The sequence below is a fragment of the Tursiops truncatus genome, chromosome 3, assembly GCF_011762595.2.
Source record: "Tursiops truncatus isolate mTurTru1 chromosome 3, mTurTru1.mat.Y, whole genome shotgun sequence".
NCBI lineage: Eukaryota > Metazoa > Chordata > Mammalia > Artiodactyla > Delphinidae > Tursiops > Tursiops truncatus.
This window is the reverse complement of record NC_047036.1, coordinates 151,468,060-151,489,374: the sequence shown is the minus strand read 5'-3', so window position 1 is coordinate 151,489,374 and position 21,315 is coordinate 151,468,060. Positions and strand designations below refer to the sequence as shown.

Below are 21,315 nucleotides of genomic sequence, written 5' to 3'. Positions count from 1 at the left end.
CAGCCCCTCAAGAACCTTATGTCCTAATGTGGAGGGAAGTAGAAAATAAGTACACAAGTCAATAAAGAAGGTCATCTCTGATGCTGATAAGTGCCACCAAAGAAGCTAAGACAGAGTGACAGGCTGCTACTTGAGGTTAGGGGGGAGTCTCCATCTCTTGGTCCTGAGACTTGCCCACTCTTTGCCACCTCCAGCCTCACACCCAGGAAGCCCGAGGTGGGCACGGGTGCGTGAGGGATGGTGACTGGTGTGATCTCTGCTCATGCTGGTACCTACAAATGACGTCACACCTGGGGCTTCCTCCACCCCCTCCAAAGCCCCCTAGGCCTGCAGTAAATCACCCTGATGCTTTAAAACAAATACTTCTTAATCACTAAAAATTGAAATGATTTCATGTGAAAATGTTAATGTATTCGGAATCACAGCCGCACACTGCGTCTGACAAATTAGCACCCAGCCCGCCGCATTGTTTGTAGCTACATTTATCCTGGTGACGAGACACACACACAAAACGGAGCAGAGGGGCGGCGAGGGCAGTTCCTGGCTGGGGGCGTGTGCGGAGGAAGAAGGGAGGGGTTAAGGGAAACAGAGTCCCAGAGGGCAGAAAGAGGCCTGACCTTTCCCTGACAGCCAGCCTGACCCACTGCAGGGCCACGTGCCCCCAGCTGCCCCTGCCCCTCCAAACCTGCCCTTTGAAGCCAATCCTGGGCCATGTAACCTACACCAGGCAGGGCTGGCTGGCCTGGCGGTGGCCTCCACATGAACTCAGGCACTAGCAAAGCTGGAGCACCAAGAGAGGAAAAAAACAATTTTTGCAAGAATTTAATGATTTCAAAAATAAGCATGAGGATGTGGAAAACTGGAACCCTCACACATTGCTGGTGGGAACATAAAATGGTGCAGTTGCCGAGGAAAACAGTCTGGTGATTTCTCAAGGAATTAGACCTAGAATTACCATATCACCCAGCAATTCCACTCCTGGGTAGCAAACACTTGCACGCAAATGTTCAGAGCAGCATTATTTACAATAGCCCCAACACTGGAAACAACCAACTGTCCATCAACCGACGATAACGGATAAACCAAACGTGGTCTACCCATACAACAGAACATTACTTGGCCATAAAAAGGAATGAAGCACTGATATGTGCTACAACATGGATGGACCTCGAAAACACACTAAGTCAAAGAAGCCAGACACTAAAGGCCACACACTGTATGATTCCATTCATATGAACTACGCAGGAAATACCCAGAATAGACAAATCTGTAGTGACAGAAAGCAGGTTGGTGTTTGCCAGGGGCTGGCGGGGGGTGGGGGGGTGGATTGGGGAGTGACAGCTAATGGGGTCTCCTTTGAGGCTGATGAAAGTGCTTTGGAACTAGATAGAGGTGATGGTTGCACAACATTGTGAACGTACTAAATGCCACTAAATTGTGCACTTTAAAAATGGTTAATTTTAAGGTATATGAATTTCACCTCAATTATATATATAATAACATACTTGAGAAGGGTGTGAATCTCAACTGCATTGGACTCCCCTAGCTCACTTTACAGGGTCATACCTGATACTGGGAGGAGGTGGGGACAACAGGCACTGAGACTGCAGGCTGGTGCTGAAGGGGCCTGTCTTGGCTTCTCCCCACACCCTCCCTTCTCCCCACCCTTAGCCCGCCCCTTTCTATTCTAAGGCCTCAGGACCAGCGCCCAGGCCCTGGTCATCCTCTCCATTTCTCAAATGAGGCAGAGGAGTGTGTCTGGTCTGGGGCTCACCCTCTGAACTCAGCACAGGCCTGGGACCCAGGGCTCTTGACCCCCAGTCCAGGGTGACATGCAACCACCCCAGGCCTGCGCTCTCTTGCGCAGTACCCACACCTCTGAGCAACCTTCCTCACCCCTGTGGATCCTATCGGATCTGCCTTCAGAGGGACTTCTAATCACTCAGCTCCTCAGACTGTGCCTTTCAGGAAGTTGAGGGGCACAGAGCATACATGAACACAGAGACAAATCACGCTTTCTCTCCACCCAGCTCTACACTTCCCTGCGCCCAGACCACAGTGGACCTCCACTCCTTCCTGTCATCCGGGTCTCAGCTCACATGGCACCTCCTCAGAGGGGCCTGACCATCCAGGCTAATGTGCCAGCCAACACGCCTGCATCTGCTCACCCGGGGTCACAGGTCACGCGTCCCTCTCTGCCTGCCTTCCAAGTCCTGAAGGGCATTCCTCATTATCTCAATCTGTCTGCTTGTTTGTTCACGGTCATCTCCCCTCACCAGAATGTGAGTTCCTCAAGGGTGGGGACAGTGCTGGCCTTGCTCACTGTGTATCCGCAGTGCCTAATGCAGGGCCGGGCACAAAGTAGGTCCTCATCAACGCTTATTTGATGACTGATGTGTCCCCAACTTCACTCGGCCTTCTCCCCCAGTCCATCCTTTTGGCTTCCCTCAAAAGCTTGCTGGGGCCCTGGGCCTCCTGCCTCACCCCCTTGCACAGACCTGTGCTCAGAGGGGCTGGGCCTGGGACCTGGCCTGCAGTGGCCGCCGTTTGACTCGGGAAGTCACTTCGCCTCTGAGGCTGCCTGCAGAGAGCTGTGTGCAGGGGCTTTGCAAGCGCCGAGGAATCACACCGGTCCTGCCTCTGCTCCCTTTGCACGGGCTCCTGCTCTGAAGCCCTCCAGGATCCCTTTCTGTCTCTAATATCCTTCCCTCACAGCACTTCAAATTCTGAGTGGCCCCTATGCCCTGCCCACTCACTTCATCCCCGATCTCTAAGACTGGTTTCATGCTGCCGAGCACAGGCTCTCAGGTGGCAATTCCTGGCCCCGTCCCAGCATGTGTACCCTCCAGGCCTCGTCGGCGGGGCCTCTCCCTGCAGCCCTCCTGTGGCTGCCTCCCTGTCCTTCTCAAAACTTTAAACTCCTCCCCAGGCTCCCAGGCTCTCTCTTTGGCCTCCTTCTGGCTTCCTCGGAATCATTCCCCAAATCCTCCTTTTCCATCTCGGCCGCAGCCATTCCCCAGTCACTCCTTAAAACGGGACTTGAGCTCACAATGCCCATGACCAGCTCCTTCTGAATGGGCCTCTCATCTCTACTTCCCGCCCTCCCTGCCCCTCAAAGTGCCAGTCCCAGGTTTCCAAAAAGCTTTCAGACTTTCCACCTGACTAGCTGTTGCCACCTCAACGGAACAGGTGAAATCTAAGGCCCCAAATGCAGTCTCTAGAGCCAGAAGGGAGGGGAGGAAAGGCTTCCATACAAGTCCTCAGTGTTGTGCTGGGGTTAGAACGCAGCCTCAGTGTGCCTGGGCAGTGGGGGTGTATGGGAGACGGGTGTACACCTGCCAAGGTGGCAGCCAGGTCCCAGCCCCTACCTGCCCAGGAAAACAGGCTCTCAGTGCCCAGATCTAACTTTTCAAGGGAAGCCCCAAATCTGGACTTTTATGTGAACTCTCTATTGCCTAGAACGTTCTGTCTGCCACCTGCGGGTTACATGCCCCGCACACTGCCACCCAGACACCTCTGGGAGGGTGCTTTACCCATATCGTCATATCTTCCTCCTGAGATCCTGCGCCAGGCCCCGTTCAGGTGCAGGGCACTGAAATCCAACCAAACTGGCATAAGCCTAAAGCGGGATATTCTTGGCTCAAGTGCTGGGAAGGCTGGGGGACAGCCCACAGGACTGAGAGAAAAGCTGCAGGCTCCTGAGTCTCTAGGGCCTCGGGGCCACCAGACATCTCCCCCTTCTGCTTGTCTCTGTGTGTTGGCCTCACTCCTCTCTGCAGCCAGGCTCTCTCCATATGAGGGGGAAACGGCTGCCACTGGCCCAACATCTCTGCCTGCATCTTCACAACTGCCAACCTCAGGGGCAGAGAGGGCAACTCCTCCACCTCCAGGTGGTAAAAGCCATGGGTAGGATCCTGATTGGCTCAGCCCAGGTCACGTGGCCACCCTTGACCAATCACTGTGCCTAGGATCTCCACTAGGATTTGCCAGCCTGGTCATGTGTTTTCTAGGGGAAGGATGGGGCCCCATAACTGACCACATGGTATTGGAGAGGAGGTCACCCAAGGAAGAGTGCTGTGCTGGTGAGAACGTGTGTTGAGTAGTCAAAGCAACAAGCACCAAAGAAACTACAAAATCCCACGAGATGGGAGCCCTCCAGAGAGCCCAGTTCCCAATGGGTAAGAAACTTCTCAAGGCCAACCAGTAAGAGTGGGGCTGAGAGTGGAGCTGAAGTCATTTCCAAAGCTCCATCCTTTCCCCTTTACCATGGAGCCTCACCAAGGCCACCTGCCACCAGTTCACAGTCTCCCTGACAGGTCCTGACAGGGTCTGTTTCAATAGCCCCACAGACGGGGAGCTCCCTGCCTGCCAAGGCCACCAGTGTCACTGCTTGTTAGGAAGGTCTTTCTCAGCCTCCGGTGTCTCTGACCTGCTGGTCCTGACCCTACCCTCTAAGGCTACACAGAACAAAGCAAATCCACTTTCCCCTCCTGCCTTGGGTGCCTTGAATTACATAGGACAGCCCCATCATCACCCTGACCTTTTGAGAACTTCTCTCCTAGGACATGACTTTGCCTCTCCCTTGGTTACCCACTGAACCTGACCACCCCTGTTACATTCCCCTTGCTTCACTTGACCAGAGCCAGTTTCTGCTACTTGTGGCCAAAGTGCCTGACTGACGTCCACGCTCTAGGTAGGGCCTGGCAGGGTGAAGCTCCCTGGGTGAAGCGCACAGCTCTTGGAGCCCTGTTGCTCTTTAAGCTTCTTCCCCGCTGAGGCTCCCCGTCCATTTTCTGTTTCTGACATCACTTCCCCAGGCTTGAAAGCTCTGAATCATGTTTGCCTCTTCCCCGTCCCTCGCCCCCCACATGCAACATCCAGAGGCTCCTCCCTTCAAATGTCTCCCACATCCATCTCTCTGACTCCATCCCCGCTGCCTGCTCCCTGAGAAGGGAGGCCTCGTCATTTCTTGCCTGGATGACCGCTGCAGCCTCCTGGCTGGTCTCCTTGCCTCCAGCCTCTCCCTGCTCTCATCCACACGCTGCCAGATTAATCTTCCTTAAACACCGCTCACTGCCTGTCAGTCCCCAGCTCAACAATGTAGCCAGCGCTGTCGCTCACTGGTCCCCCACAGGCACTGTCTGCTTCAGCCGGGCTACACCTCCCAGCTCCCCTGTACACACACTGTCACCAGGGAACGTCTGTGTGCTCTTCCCCTTCCCTTCACTGTCTGGCCAATGCCACCACATGCTAATAAGGTCCTAGGCAGAGTCCCTCTCCTCCTCTGGCCTTGGGACACCCAGAGTTGGGAGTAGAAGAAGAGGGGTGGCCAGGGACCAGCCCTGAAGCCACGATCCAGTCTGCAGGTCAGCAGATGGATTGTCCTTGCCTGGCCTGTCTGGGCTCTTGAATGTTGCTGTGACCCCTGTCACCTCTACACTCTGCATGTCCTGGGAACCCACCCCAGCTTCCAGGCTGTCAGGAGTCATACCTGGTCAAGTCCTCTGGATGAGTCTTCTTTCACTACATCAACCTTCCTTCTCAAGCCCTCCCATGAATGCTCATCACCCCAGAACGAGCACCTTCCCAAGATTCTAGATCTGCAGGGTCCTCCCTTGATGCTCTCTGCCAGTGCTGTCAACCAAGAACCCTGCTCCCCCCACCACTTCAGGGGGTGTCACAGAGGGAGGCCAAGAGTGAGCATCCCCACTGCTGTCCACACAGCATCCGCGGCAGTCCCATTTATGGAGCATTCACCCCGGGTTTGGCATTGGGCTAAGTGTTCCACACAGAGTAACTCATTTAATCCTTACAATCTTACGAGGTAGGAGCCTTTCATTATCCAGATTTTCTGGATGAGGAAATCAAGGCACAGAGAGCTGAAATCACCTGTCTTAGGTCACCCAGTTTAGGATTCTAACTGTTCCAGGGCCCCGACTCTTAACCACAATCCTCTAGTGCCTGACTCCCCACCCCATAGCTCACCAAAGAGCTGGGGAGGTCAGTGGGTCCTGCGGGGAGAGGCCTAAGGAGACTTTGTCACTCCCTCCTGTGACCACTTCTTCAGAGGGCTGGGGTGACCAGGGAATAGTGATGTGCTGGAGCCAGCTCATCCTGGCTTAGGAGAGCCTGTTGTTAAAATTTCTGGAATTCTGCAAGCTGGTCAACATCACACTGGTAGCTTAAAATAGGCCATCGTGGGAGTATTTACACCATGGAAATCGGCAAATCTGTCCTGCAGCTCTCCCAGAGAGCCAACTGTTAAACATTTACCAGCACATCACTGCTGGGGAGGGGATGCTGACCACCCTCAGAAGGGCGGCCTAGCCTACGGGTGCCAGGCTTCAGGCAACTCACACTAAAGACAAGCTCCCCAGTGGAGCCAGGAGTCTTAAAAGAAAGGGGTCTTGAGAGGATAGGATGGGTCTCAAAGATGGACCTCTGGCTGTGTGATCCCAAAAGATCTGGAGGAAAAAGGACTCTCAAAAATTGTCAGGGCAGCTGCAAGACATCTAGGTAGGCTCATATTCTAACCAGACATGCCCAACATGGAAAGATGGCCCCAAACCAAGGACAAAGCCACCGATGAGAGGCATGGACCGGAGAACCATGCAGGGAAGGGTAAGCTCAGGTCCAGCTGAAGCTTGTGGGAAATGCCAAAGCAACATGGGGCAGGAGGGGCTTGGAGGAGGAGGACCAGGAAAGGGTGGGCCTTCTGACTGGTTGAGGGGGCGGGTACTGGAAAGCTGGCCTCCCCACCCCACCATTTTACACCTGAGAACACTGAAGTGGAGAGGCAGGACAAACACTAGTAAGAAAGTACTGAAGGCCAGGCGAGATCAGGACAGGCTGAGTGTTTGTTGCGAATGAGTTCAGGTCTCTTGGTCCTAATAAATTACACCTCAGGTCCTGGCACAGGGACCTGCTGAACCCCGCTGCTGACCTCTGAGAAAGGAGTGGGAGCAGTCTTGGGGCAGGAGATGTGTGAGCTGTGGCCTAATTTTCAAAACAGGAAGAAAGTTGTATTTGGTGAATGCATCACTTAGGTTCTTTGAGTGCAAGCAACAGAAAATGATTCTCACAAATTTAAGCAAAAAGGGGGAAGTACTGGTGAGAGATTGGGTTGCTGAGAGAAGGGAAAAGAGGCTTAAAAAGCAAACTCTGAAGCAGGAAAGGAACCAGGATAGGGAAATTACTAACCTGTCTCACTTGGGCCCTGCTGCCAAGATGAAGGGGCCTGTCGAACACTGACTAAGGCTATACCAGGGGAGAGGTCAGGGAATTCTGATGGGACTGGGAATGGAAGCTGGACAGATACAAAACCCAACAAATGTCCACTGGAAAAACCACAACCTGGTGAACCCGATGCAGACCCCAGGAACGATTCTGGTAGTGCTTCTCAGTCAGCTGCAGATGACCAAGGGGAGCAGGGACACCGAGAGACATGCTGGAACCCCCAAGTACCTGTCACACCAGACCAGCTTCCCTTATCATAAGGTTACTGTTCTGATAGGTCAGGGCCGGACTGGAAACGGACTGGAAACAGTGTGTCTGGATTTAATATCTCAAGATCAGCAAATGGAGATATACGAACCAGGTGACAGCACATTTAGGGGAAGGCAAAACCTTCTGAATGGCCAGCATTGTTTTCTTTTTTTTATTTTTGGCTGCATTGGGTCTTCACTGCTGCGCATGGGCTTTCTCTAGTTGTGGTGAGCGGGGGCTGCTCTTCGTTGTGGTGTACAGGCTTCTTATTGCGGTGGCTTCTTTTGTTGTGGAGCTCGGCTCTAGGGGCGCGGGCTTCGGTAGTTGCGGCACTCAGGCTCAGTATTGTGGCTCGTGGGCTCTAGAGCGCAGGCTCAGTAGTTGTAGCATATGGGCTTAGTTGCTCCACAGCATGTGGGATCTTCCCAGACCAGGGCTCGAACCTGTGTCCCCTGTATTGGCAGGCGGATTCTTTTTTTTTTTTTTTTTTGGTGGTATGCGGGCCTCTCACTGTTGTGGCCTCTCCCGTTGCGGAGCACAGGCTCTGCAGCCATGGCTCACAGGCCCAGCTGCTCCGTGGCATATGGGATCTTCCCGGACCGGGGCACGAACCCATGTCCCCTGCATTGGCAGGCGGATTCTTAACCACTGTGCCACCAAGGAAGTCCGGCCAGCATTGTTTTCTAACACAGCCGATTAATTGGCTAATGTTGATCCAGGCTTGGGTCAGCCTCAGGCTGGGTCCTTGGTGCTAGTCAGCATTTTTATTAAATACTTGGGTAAAATGTACTGATGACATACTGGTTAAATCTGAGGATCATGTGCCCATCCCTTCTCCATGAACAAGAAGCTGTGAGTGGTGGCAAACAGCCTGGGTAACAGGACAGTGACATAGGTGGCTTGGGCCCAGCTAACCTGTGCAACCATAACCCCTGAAAGTGGGGACTGGCTCACTCATACAGCACTTGAATTGGACCAATGAGGAAAGACCAGGACATTTGTTAGATGGCTAAGGGAAGAGGGATTCTCTCTTTCCCCCTGGATTGGGCCTGCAAGGATGTAGCCCTGGTAACCCTGGCAGATACCTTGGTACTGTGAGGGGAAAGGCTGTTGGAGAGTGGCACCAACACCCCCCATCCCCTGCCAGAGCAGAGAAGAGGGATGTATCCTGGTCACACTGTTCTCCCTGGATCCAACCATGCCTGAAGCCAGAGCTACCCCTGGCCTTTCAGTCACACATGGCAATAAATCTCTTTTTTTTTGCTTAAGCCAGTTTGGGTTGGGTTTTTCAATATTTGCAACAGACACACTTAGTATCCTATGCTAGTCCACACCAGGGCACTGTGTCACAGTGGGATGCCCTGCTGGGACTGACATCCAGACACAGCTAACAAAGATGTTCGGGGTAGAGAAGGGGGCTTGGAACCTGCTACATGAGGAACACCTGAGTGGATGGGAGGTGCCTGGCCTGGCAAAGGGCAGATAGGGCCCTGTCTTAAATAACTGAAAAGAGAAAAGCTACCCTGTGTGGCCCCAGAAGGAAAAGCCAAGAACTATCTAGAGGAGCTTACTGGGAAGGATTCCACCTCCCATAAGAAAGTTGCTCTGAACAGCCCGAGCCACCTGAAGATGTGTGGCCCTGGAAAAGTTGGAAAGCCGACCCCCAGGGGGTTTTATAATCAAAATCCTGTGGCCTGGACATCCCAGCCCAGGATTAGAAAGTACCTGCACCCTAGTGGTGGGATGGTGTGAAGAGGCAGGATACAGGGGGGAAATGGGCTCTGGGAGATGAGGGGATTAGCCCAAGATCATGCCGAGGAGCAAGGTCCCCTGACTCTCTCCAGTGGGCTTTCAAGTCCATGGGACACCAGACAAGGTCCTGACAGTAAATGGACACATGGGGCTTGGTTCTGCTCCCCGCTGGTGTGGGTGGGGGAAGTGAGGCTGAGCAGTAACAAGGTCCCAGCTCTGCCACTTCTCTGAGCCTCAGTGTCCTCATCTAATAAACGGGACTAACCTCACCTACCTCCTGGGTTGTCCTGAGGTTCTTATCAGATGATGCAGGTAGCGCCCAGCACCGGCCACGGCTCCTACCATCACCAAGGTAATTAAGAATATAAGGAACGGCAGTTTCAGCCACCGAAGCCTCCTCCTTTCCCCGCCGCAGGCTTCAATCCTCTTAGCAGAGGAGAATGAGTTTGGATGTCAAAGACCTGGGTTGGAACCCCAGGCTTGCTTACGATGCCCATGCGGGACCTCGGGAAGCCATGCCCTCCCATATCTGTAAAATGGGACGGACCACAGCGGCGCACTGGAAGCCTACAGAAGGTGCCCCAGAAATCTCCTCCTTTCCGCCGCGAGCTCAGCCTGGGAGTTGGAGCCGCTACACACACCAGACCGCCAGAGGGGCCCACCGCCCAGCTACGTCTCCGGGGTCTGAGGGAAGGCGGCGCCAGTGGGGGCTGCAGCCGGGCGGGCGCGGGAACCGAGGAGCGGCGGAGGCCGCCGAGCCGCAGTGCCCGGAGGCTGGACGTCTGCTCCCCCGGCGGCAGCCGAGCGCTCAGCCAGCAACTTGTTAACAGGCCCCGAACAAAGAGCCGCTAATCCGGCGGGCGGCCGCGGGCGGGCTCGCGGGCGGAGGGATCCTGTCCCTCTTTCCGCGCGGCCGCCTACTTTACTGCGTGCTCATTACCCGGCGCCGGGCGGGGGCGGGGCCGCGGGCCAGGACGCGCAGCGCCCCTTTTCCTTGGACGGCCCCGGGGCGCGCCCCTACCCAGAGCCCCGGCGGGCGGGCGCAGCGGCTAATTGCTAATCCCCTGGGCTCGGGCTCCCATGGGCTCGGGCACCTGCCGCCCCGCGGCTGCTCACGTGCTCCGCAGCTCGCCCGCAGGAGGCTTGCCTCTAGCCCGCGACCCCCACCCGCCAAGCTACCCGGACAACGTGGTGGGGAGTGGGGAAGGCTCCGGTCACGCCTGTCACGCCGGGACCATAATGAATCACTTCTACCTGCCAGTGCCTGGCATCCTTTTTTTTCTTTCTTTTTTTGTTGGGGTCGGGGGCGAGAAGGGCTGGAAAGATGCAGATGTGGAAAAAGGCAGAAGCCCCTCAACTCCATCTGGTCTCTGCTCCAATAAGGAGGGGGTAGGGTCTAAATCGGGGTGTACCTCCCTGCAGGCTCTGAGCTGGACATGCTGGGGTGGGGCACGGGGAGTCCCACCTGCCACCCTGGCTGGGGAGGTGTACTGCAGAGGTGGGATACAGGGACCAGAGCTCCCTCTCCAAGGATCAATCTGGACTGACTCCCCCTCCCCAAACCTCAGCCATGTATTTGCCTGGAGCTCAAGGTGACCCTGAGCCTTCTAGAGGGACACAGCTCTGACATCCAGGCGTGCAGAGGGGCCTGAATCTGGGAGACTCACCCATCAGGGCACTGGCCCTTGGTGCTCTCACCATGGCCCACTCATAGGTGGGGAGTTCAGGGTCCCCTCCCCCACCTAAAATTTGCCCTTTGTGGCCTACTCTGGGGAGCAGCTGCCACTTAGGCCTCTCCTGATGGCTATGAATCTCCCTGTCTCCATCTCAAACAGGGCTGGGATGGCGCAGCCAACAACCACACCTGGAGAGCAGGAGGGGCAGGGGACTTCTATATGCCCTGCCCCGGGCGTCAAAGTGGGCAGAGAAAAGACACAAGGCCTGTCCCCCATCCCCAAATGGAGACCTCCCCTCAGGCCTATGCCCTTTTGCCTGGACCCCTAGCTGCACCCTCTCCCACAAAGAGGGCACCAAGGACTCCCCCACTCCCCATAGGAGAGGATGGAACAGTGCCCTCTGCCATATCCCTCACCAGCAATTGCTAACATTTATTGAGTGCCTACTGTGTGCCAAGATTGGCATGCCATCAGTCTGCCTAATTCACACATCAACACTGAGTTAGGTCCTCTTATGACTATTTTAGAGACAAGGAAATAAAGAAGTACAGGGAGGAGCTGGATCCACAGCCAGGACGAGGGTGAGGCAGGGGGTGCCAAGGGTACAAAATGTAAGGAGGCACTCACCCTCAGGGGCTGACCCTGTACTAGCACGACTTAAATTTTGCACCCTAGGCCCCTCCCTTGCCTCACCCTAGTCGGAGCCCTGGTCCAAACCCTGACCCCAGAGCCTGCCAACTCAACCATCCTACCACCTTCTCCATGTGCCTGGGGTTCTGGCTCCCAGGGGACCAACGACTGCCTGCAGCATCTAACATCAGTCCCTGGGAAGAGGGTGGGCCTTAGGCACTGGCACTCTGACCTTCTGGGGGTCCTGAGAAGGTCTGTTTTTGCCACTGGGGGAGTTCACCAGCTAAAGCATGACCCTGCTTCCTTGCCTGGGCGCTGGGACTCACAACTCCCACCTCTGTCTCACAGTCACCTTCGGCCCTGCTGCAACAGCCACGTAGCTCCAAAGCAACACAGGCAGCTGCTGCCAGTGTGGTTGGTGGCTTTGGCAGGTGCTGGGCAGGTGTAAACAATTCCTGGGGGAACCTGCTGCTGAGTGCACAGTCCACCCCAGGCTCACAAGGCAGCCTCTCTGGGCACAGCCCCCAGTAGTCATCAAGCCCAACCCTTTAGTATACAAAGAGGAAAACAGCCCAGAGAGGTTAAGTGATTTGTCCAAGATCACACAGCAATCAAACAGCAGAGCCCGAACCAGAAGTGATTCCATCCAGGGCCCCCACCCCTGCTTTGCTGCCATGTTCTGTGTGTGAGAGCTGATCGTCAGCACACAGTTCCAGGACAAGCTGAGCCCAAATCATCATGTTCACAGAACCCCCAAACAAAGCTCTTTGCACTGCAGCAACCGGTGTCTGAATCAGGCCCTGCAGGGGTGATGTGTGTATAGATGGGGGGTGAGTAGGGTGCTTCTTCCAACTAGAAGCAATGATTCCTCCTGAGGGCTCCTGCCTGGGGCTGGAGCAACAAGAGGTGAAGCAGCTTATACAGAGACCATCTTCTCTCGTATATATGAGCTTGGGGCCTGATGCATCTTAAGACCCCACCCTGTCCTAACTCATGTCCCTTCAGGTGCCAGGGAAAATGGAGGAAGGAGGCAAACGCATGCCTGCTCCATGTCGGGGTCCACCCTGGGTGCTCTATGTTGCCTATCAACTCGTAACTATAACCTCAGGAAGCAGACGTGACCCCATTCTACAAAGGTGGGAACAGGCTGGGGAGTAAAATTTACTCATCCTAGGTCAGGTGGCTTAGACTGAAACCGGGCCTGTCTGCCTCTTAAGCACTGCCCTTTCTACTAGACCTGACAGGAGGAGGGGGCCAAGCCTCCCCAGAAGGCAGGAGGACCCTTCAATGCCACTCTCATGGGAGCAGACAAGAGGAACGGAGGGCTGAGCCAGCAGAACTGACTGCAGGAAGCTGGGCGTCCATCTGGGTGGTGAGGATGGTCGGGGCCCAGGGGCTGGGCTCTGCTGGGGCTGAGCCTCAGGAGCTAGGAGCCCTGGGTAGGTGCCCACAGAGCCGCCGGTCTTGGTGTCAACTCCAGCCCTGAGGATGGGGGTGGGGCCCGAGGAAGGGCCACCCAGACAGACTGTCAGGGTCAGGATGGCTAATGCCACAGCTGGGTGCCCCTCAGCCCTAACTTCCAGGGGCTTCAGTCTGCAAGTCTGGGGGCCAGATGACATTACTTGCATGAGAAAACACCCACCTGGGAACATCTATGCCTGGGAGGGCTGGGGGTGGGCAGGGAGGTTCCTATTCTACATACATTGGCAAAGCTGTGTGAGGGACTCACACAGGCTCCCGTGAGCTGGTTTGCCATCCGTGTGTGGGGCGTCAGCTAGCTGGTCCCCGCCCTGGACAGGAGCCATCTACAGCCTCCCTGGAGCAGGGCAGTCTGTGTACAGGCACAGGGATGAGGAGGGATGAGGAGGGCTGCGGAGGGGACAGAGCAAACTTCTCTCCTTCTCCCCAGCTGCAAGAGCCCTCCCTGCCTATCCAGAGAACCCGAACTCAAGCAGAGGAAACAGAGAAAAAATAAGCATTTGACTGGCTGTGACTTGGAGCACACTGGGGGCTGAGAACCGGGTCGCAGTGCCGCAGACAGTGGCAATATGTGTGGGAAGCACTGGTGTGAATGAGGAGGTGGCTCGGGCCAGATGCCTCTGGCAGCTGCCCCAGGCCCCACGTGCCTTTCCAGGGCTGAAGAACCAGTACCTCTGTCCTGGAGCCCACTCAGAGCTCCTCAGTGTGCCGTGACCCCTGCATGGGTCTTAGGAGGAGCTGGGGAGGCCTCTTGGAGGGGGCTGGATTGAAGCTGGGGGCTGAGATAAGCAGAAAAGTGGGGACTGGAGGCAGCAGGGGGGCTTGGCCTGGATCTGGACAGAGCTGAGGATGTTGGGGTATAGGATGGGGAGCGTGGCTGGCTGGCTGGGGGGCACCAGGTTCTGCGAGGCAAGTACAGTGTGTGGAAGCAAGAGCTTGTCTGGGGGTGTGGATGCCCAGCCCACCAGCAGTCAGAGCCAGGGAGGACGCCCAACCTGCCAACACATCAGCCCAGGGATGTGTGGTGATGCAGGTGTTTCCTAAGGGCTCCTGGGCTCAGGGTTCAGACTTTACCTGCTGGCACTGGGGTGCCACAGAAGGCTTTCTAGTGGGTTCTAGCCTGGGTAAAAGGGGCATTAGTCTAAGTGGAGGAGGCACAGGAGGGGGATGAGTGGGGGGTGGCCACTGCACTGGTCCAAGTGAGAAAGGTGAGGAAGAAAGGGCTGGGGGAGGAGGGGACAAAGGAGGAGAGGGACATGAGCAAAGTCACAAGTAGGGCTGAGCTGGAGGACTTGGTGACAGATTAGACATGAAGCGTGAAGGAGAAGATTAGAGCCAAGAGAGACTCTAAGGTTTCCAGCCCCAGGCTGGGGGAAAAAGGGGAGGGGGGACAGCAGGGCCCCTGGGAGGAGGGGACTGCAGGAGAGGGTTGGCCTGGAATAAGCAGGTCTGGGTACGTTCATGAGACAGTGCGCACGCCTGTGTGTGTGTGTGTGTGTGTGTGTGTGTGTGTGTGTGTGTGTGCATCTGTGTATACATGTGTCTCTGGTGGCAGCCAAGCCCAGCACTGGGGCCTTTGCCTGGAAAAGTCCTCCAGCCCTGGCTGAGGGCAGCTTCTGCCTCTGAGACTTCATGGCTTGAGTCTGCAGCTCTGGGGCCCAGAGCAGCACGAGGCAGGATGAAGGGATATAAGACAGGGGGTCCTGGCCCCTGGCTGAGGCCAAAGTTGGCTGCTCAGGAACCAGGAACCAGGCCAGTCAGTGCCTCTGGGCTGGGGGGGTCTGGTATCTGGATCAATGCCAATCCCAGGCTCCTAAGGGAAGCCCCTCCCAGCACAGGCAAGGAGAGGCAGGTGGGCCAGTCAGAGGGCCAGCCCTCTTCTGGGGTGCCTGGGGGGACCCCAAAGAGCAGACCCCCATCCCAAGGCAGGGTGAGTGAGAGCAGTGTATCTCTTAGCCTTGAAGAATTAAGACACCTTCTCAGCAACCAAGTGCTCCAGCCTGGGGGTGGGGGTTGGAAAGAGGGGTCCAGGATCAGCCCTGAAGGTGGGGGAGGGGCCTGAGGAAGCGGCCACTGGGACAGACTGTTGGGGTCAGGATGGGCAGTGCCACGAGTCAGTGATGCCCCTCGGCCCCACCTTCCAGGAGATCCAGCTCCCCGTGGGCCCCGCCCCCTCAGGAGTGCAGAGATCTGAGACAGGGAAACACAGGTGTGTGCAGCTCACAGGGGCGGGGAGGCAGGTGCCAGCTGTGTGACTGGGTATGAATGGGAAAAGCCTGTGAGACACGTGGGTCCCTGTGTGCGCGGGCACAGAGAGGGCCCACTCAGGTAAGTGTGCTGAAGGGACAGGCTTTTGTGTGATATCAGAAGACAGAGGGTGGGCACTTAGCCTGGAGAGCAGGAGGCTTCAGAAGTGCTGGCCCCCGGCGCCCCCTGCCGCCTGGCCAGCCTTCCCTCCCTCAGCCACTCACAGACACATTTCACTGGTTGCTGTTGCCAAGGAGCTAAATGGGCGGTGTGGGAGGAGCCGGGGTCAGCGCAGGGCCAGCCTGCTGGGCACATGTGCCCGGAGCCTGTGGGGGCCAGCAGTAAGGGGCCCCAGATGACAAGAAGGGCCCCATGCCCTTCAGCAGCCCCTCACATGGGCCTGAGAGTTGATGCCCAGAGGCAGGCTCTGCTCCAGGGCAGCCCTGTGGCACGGGTGCCCACTGGCCAGCTCCCTCCGCAACCTTACACGAGGCCCCAAAAGGTGCCTCGAGACCCAGGAATGCGGTTCCCCCACTCTACAGCCTCCCAAGGAATCCACACAGCACCCCCGGGGCTGCGGCACCCTGACTCACCAGTACCCGTCACCGTCTCATCTACACACCCTCACCTGTGCCACTGCTCACAACCGTCACACACGTGCGGTAGGCCTACCGTCACACACGCTCATCTGGCCACACGCATACCAAGCCTGCACACACTGCCAACCCGCGTCATCGCCAGGGCACACATGGCAGCCCATGGCCCTCACACGTGCTCACGTGGGCAACGTGCAGATATGACCACACAGCCCTCTCGCAAGCATCTGACTCAGTAAACATGTCCCGGCCCCTACTGGGTATCTAGCAACACCTCCCTTGTGTGTGGAGCTCGAACACCCCCAGATCACCACAGTCAGTGGTGCAACCCGTACCCCTGAGCGATGCACACACTCCTAACACACACATGTGTGCAATATGAAGACGCACCCGGTGGCAGTGCAGCCTCCCAGCTCAGTCCGGATGAGGAGGGGAGGTCACGGGGCAGAGGGGTTTGGTAAAGTGAGGATTTGGTGGGGGGATGATGGGGTGATGGAAAGGGAGAGAGAGTGGATGGGATGAGGTGGAGGGAGGACTGAGGGGGACAGGATGCAGAGGGTGGCCAGGCAGTGGTGGATGCAGGATGCACTATGCAGAGACCCTTTAAGGAAACAGCCATCAGCCTCAATCATCAGGCTGGTTTCTGAGCTTTCACTCATTCATCTCCAGTCAGTCTGGCTTCCCATCTCAGGAAACCCAATGCTCCCTTCTGACACACCTGGAATTAACAATGGCCTGGCCAGGCTCAGCAGCACCCCCACCCCCACCCCCAGGGTCTCAGGGCAGCAAGAATCAAGAATTGCTAGGGCAAACTCCATGCTCCCTTGATCACATGAATGACACCCTCCCCCCACCCCCCCCCCCCCCCCCGCCATACACATAGAGACTCAGCTCTGCTAAGTGCACGGGGGTCAGGCACAGACCAGGAGGCCCCCAAAAACTCAGCCTAGGTGGAAGCTCAGGGACAGCAAACAAAGGATGCAGGGGAGCTCCCCCCACCCCCAGGAGGTGGGCTGAAGGCTGAGTTATGGGGCAAGAGAGGGTGGCCAAAGGGACACGAAGGAAGGGAGAGGGTTGTTCAGAGAAAGGGAGGGGAGGACGCGGCAGTAGATCCACAGCGTACACCTCTGGCCCCCACACACCAGGAATGCCAAGAGCCACAGCGCGGGTCAGGGGCCCTGGCGCTCTGATTGTGCCGGCTACAGGGGCTGGGGGGATAGTGTATGCGCCTCCACGCCTGGGTGTGTGCGTGTGCGAGCGTGTGTGGCGAGGACAGAGGAGGACACTGTGTTCCGGACGTGGGCAGAGGCCAGGTGCCAAGCTGGGAATTGTGAGTAGCTGTTTGGGACAGATGCTGCCGGGAAGAGGTATCTTAACCCCCTTCCTCAATTTCCTGGGCACTTGGGATGTGGTCAAACCCCTCTAAACTGCTAACCGGCAAAGTCAGACTCCCCGGGGCGTTGATCTAAACCCCCGACCCTGCTCTGGGGCCGGGCAACCAGCAAACTTCCCCCGCCTGCAGGCGTGGGGTGTCTACACTCGCCAGCCCCACGCGCTGACAGCTGCTCCTGTACTTGGCAGAACCCAGGCTTCCGGGCAAGCGCGCGAGGAAGCTGCGCAGCAGCAAGAGGCGGCCCCCGCGTCCCGCCTCGCAAAGTTTGGCCCCCGGGGGCTCCCGGCCGGGTCCGGCAGCGCGGATCAGGGACCCCCAGAGCAGCGAGCGTTCGCGCGCACGGTCCCCCGCAAGCCTCCCCAGAGCGCGCGCATGACTCACCCGAGCCGCGGAGCCAGGCGGCGAGGACTATGCCCAGGAACGCTGGCCACAGGCCGGACCGGACGGCCATGGCCGCGGGCGGGCAGGCGGGTGGGCGGGCCGGGCGCGGGGCCCCGCGGACGAGAGGGCGCCTTTCAGCGCCTCAGCCCAGAGCCCCAGCTCCGGGCACCCCCGGGGCCCATTGCCAGCGGTCTGCGCTGCCTCCGGGCGGCCGGCTGCGGGGCGCACGCGGCGCGTGGGCTCCCCTGGGCAACAGGAGCGCAGCAATGCAGCCGGGGCGGAGCGCAGCGCCAGCCGCGCCGCGCACCGAGCCAGCCGCCGCGCTGAGCCCGCAGCCTGGGAGCCGGCCGGCGGGCGCCGCAAAATCCGGACTGGAGCACCGGAGCGGGGCGACAGCAGGGCGGGGCGGGGGAAGGAAGGAGGGGCCCCGCCGCCCTGCGCCGCGCGAGTGGGCCACCCTCCAGCTCCGGGGATCCCTCCCGGCGATGCCCGAGGCTCCCCCGGGGAGGGGCTGGGGTGGTGGGCGGGGAGGCCTCCCACCGCCCCACGCGATCTCCAGGGACCAGCCAGGAGTCTGAAACCCGGAGCGGATCGGTTCTCCGGATCCGGGCTCTCCCGGGCCCGCCAGCCGGCGCACAGGTGGCCCGGGAGGGGCCCAGGGCTGCGGCGACCCCGGCCCGGCGCCAGGCTGCAGACAGAGGCCCGGGGCAGGGGTGCCCGGGGTAGGTTCCGCTGCAGTTCTCTACCCCCAGCCCACCCCAGTCCCCGCCTCCCGGCCGCGCTCCGAGGCAGGCAGCGTGCCGCGGTACGCCACCCAGCCCGTAGCTTGGATAGGGGACTGCGGGAGAGCTCCCGGGCTCTGGCCCGCTAGCAGAGGTACGCGGGTAGGCGAGACTAGGCGCCACCCGCAGTCCCAGCCACGTAGCCTGGTGGACCTCAGAGTGACCCCAGGTTTCTCTAACCCCACGGCACCGTTCACCTAAGGAAAACAATCCTAGGACGCAGCGCAACCGACAGGGCGCGCGGTGTTTGCGCCCCGAGTGCGCACCGCGCCGGAGACGTGGGCGTGAAGGAACCAACCGGGCTTTGGGAGCTAGAGAGATCTAGGGTAGGGTCTAGGAGCCTCCGCCTTCTAGCTCTGTGACCTTGGGCAAGTCATGTTGTCTCCCGGAGCCTCCAGCAACGACCGCTGCAGGAGCCTCCTGTTCCCCATCCCCCATTCCCTAATCTGGTTAAAATAAACAGAGGGTTGCCTTGAAGGAGAAAAGAAATGACAAACACGCACCATGTGCACGGGGAGAGTGGTTAGAAAAAGAGAGGTTCCTACTCTGGCTCGGGAGGAGAATGGGAAGGGTGAGGGCACGGTCGCAAACTAAAATGTCTACAGGGGCCAGTCGATAATATAAATTGATGCTGCATGCTGGGCGATATAAGAAGGGTCTTCGCTTCCACAAAGAGATATGAGCTCTCCTGTATTTCTTGAAACACGAGGCCCTCTCTCGGTCTGTCTTTTGTTTCCCACTTTTGATAGAGAAGGGTTGTGAGAAATGTTTTGCTTTCCTCTTAACTCTACTGTGAAAAACACCAGCCAATGTCCAGATACATATCTATAGATGCTGGGCTTCAGTGCCAAGGAGGCAATGGCAGCGCTGGGGACTGGGCACAGGGTCCCATCTCCAGCACAGCTGGCTCTTCTCCAGGTGCCAGTTTGGGGGTGGGGGTGGGGTGGGGCCCAGTAGGGCCACATCTTCCAAATTTTCAATAAAAGCCATTGTATCAGTATATGAGATTTTCTGATTTCAAATTTTTAACTAAAACAATTTTGTTTTAAATTAACTTCATGTGAGCCCAGATGAAGATGTCCACAAATATCCACCAGCTCTGGGGTTTGAACTCTGTTTTGGGGATTGCTTGTGCATAGTCAGTGTCAAGGGGCCCTGATCTACCCAACAAGAGAGTGTGTGTGTGTTTTGTGTGTGTGTGTGCACGCGGGCGCATATGTGTGTGTTGGGGGGAGCAGTTACCTAGGCTGCTCCCTCTGGCATTATGCCCCACCCCACTCCCAGGAAAGAGGTGGGTGAGAGAGGTGAAACAATAGCAGGACCTGCATTTGGGGCCTCCAATATGGGGGAGATGATTAGGAACTGGGATTTGGGCACTGGAGGGAAGTAGTTGAGGATGAAAGACTGGGAATGGGGCTGGGGTATAAGATGATATCATAATGGTGTGTCCTGGACTCTGCTGTCTGCCTACATTTATAATTTGGTTTGATACTCACAGGAAGTCCTGTTAAATGAACATTATTATCTCCATTTTATCAATGAGGTAACTGAGGCTTGGGGAAGGAAAGTACCTTATGCCCAGGGAGAACCTTATTCAATGATTGCAAGGTTAGTTGAGATGACTCTGTGCAAGGTTTGATTTCAATGTCCACGCTCCGTACATTTTCCCCTGCAGTTTTTGCTCTGGGATTAGAATTTGGGAATGAGGTTTGGGGTACAGGAAAGAAAAGGTTCTCCTCTGTTCAGTTTGGTTGCTCTGGTCCTTTCTCTGGCCCTTTCTCTTCAGCCAAAATAAGATGGTTTGTGTAGCAGTCAAGATAGACTAGATTATGTTGTGGTAACAGTCCCCAAGTCTCTGTGGCTTAAATAAACAAAAATTTATTTCTCACTTATCCATCATATGGGTCTACTGCTGCAGATCTTCATCACTCAAGTACAAAGCAGCCACTCTTAGGTGAGGGAGAGGAAACGGGAGCTCTGGAAGTACACCCACCAGCGATCAGTGGCTCGTCCCAGAAATGACACTTCCACTCCCAATTCAATGGCCACAACTGGCCCTGCGGGCCCACCCAAAAGGACAAGAGAGTGTATTCCTACCACATGCCTGGAAGTCAGCCACTGAAATATGTGGAAAGCAGCAGCGATGACCACAGCCTCTAGGCCCAGCATGACCTGCCCCCTACCTACTCTGCAACTCTGCTTGTGCCCTAGCCATAGTGGTTTCCCTTCTGTTTCTTCAGCATCCAGATTCATCCTCACCTCCAGGCCTTCCTGTTTGCTTTCCTGTCCCCAGATCTTCACATAGATGATTCCTTTTAGTCACTCAGGTCTCAGGTCAGCTGTCCCCTTCCAAGTGGTGGTACTCAGGGCCATGTCAGGAAAAAGAGCAGGGATACCCTGTGGAGACAGGGGAGTAGACGTCTCACCTGAATTCTGCTTAAGAATCCAGGTTGGAGGGCTGCCAGGAAGGCCTTGTCTCAGACCCAAAGGTTGATGGCCAGATAGGAGGGCTCCTGACATCTCCAACCTCCTTTGCTCTTGAGCCCCAGACTCAAGGGAAAGGAGGAGCCAGATCCTGCCTAGGGGGGACCCTCCTGCAAGTGTCTGTAGCCCCCTTGCAATATCCCCGTGACAGAGCACAGGTTTCACCACCAACTGCTCTGCTGGCTGGAAATGTCTCCTCTCAAGGGAGCAGGAATCTGCCCCTCATTGAGTTCATCTTCTGGGGCCACATCAAGCATGTCTGCCCCCTCTTTTCTTCTGTTATTTTAGAAAACTTTCATTTCTTTTACTTCAGAACACAAAGTCTGGGTCTACCCTGGATTTTCTCCCTCCAGTGCTACTGTTGCTGGCACCCTTGACACATTGGCCCCCACTGTGGGATCTCTCCAACG

The 21,315-nt window shown here is 56.8% G+C and overlaps 1 protein-coding gene across 1 annotated transcript in view; it reads right to left on the bottom strand.

Moving 5' to 3' along the window:
- UNC5A (unc-5 netrin receptor A) overlaps window positions 1-17,906 on the bottom strand; it is a 62,708-nt gene extending 44,802 nt beyond the window's left edge. The window contains exon 1 of the mRNA XM_033853605.2: window positions 17,640-17,906. Coding sequence (XP_033709496.1) covers window positions 17,640-17,709 — 70 coding nt within the window. The 5' untranslated portion in view covers window positions 17,710-17,906. The remainder of the gene's footprint in view (window positions 1-17,639) is intronic.
- Window positions 17,907-21,315: the final 3,409 nt, after the last annotated feature.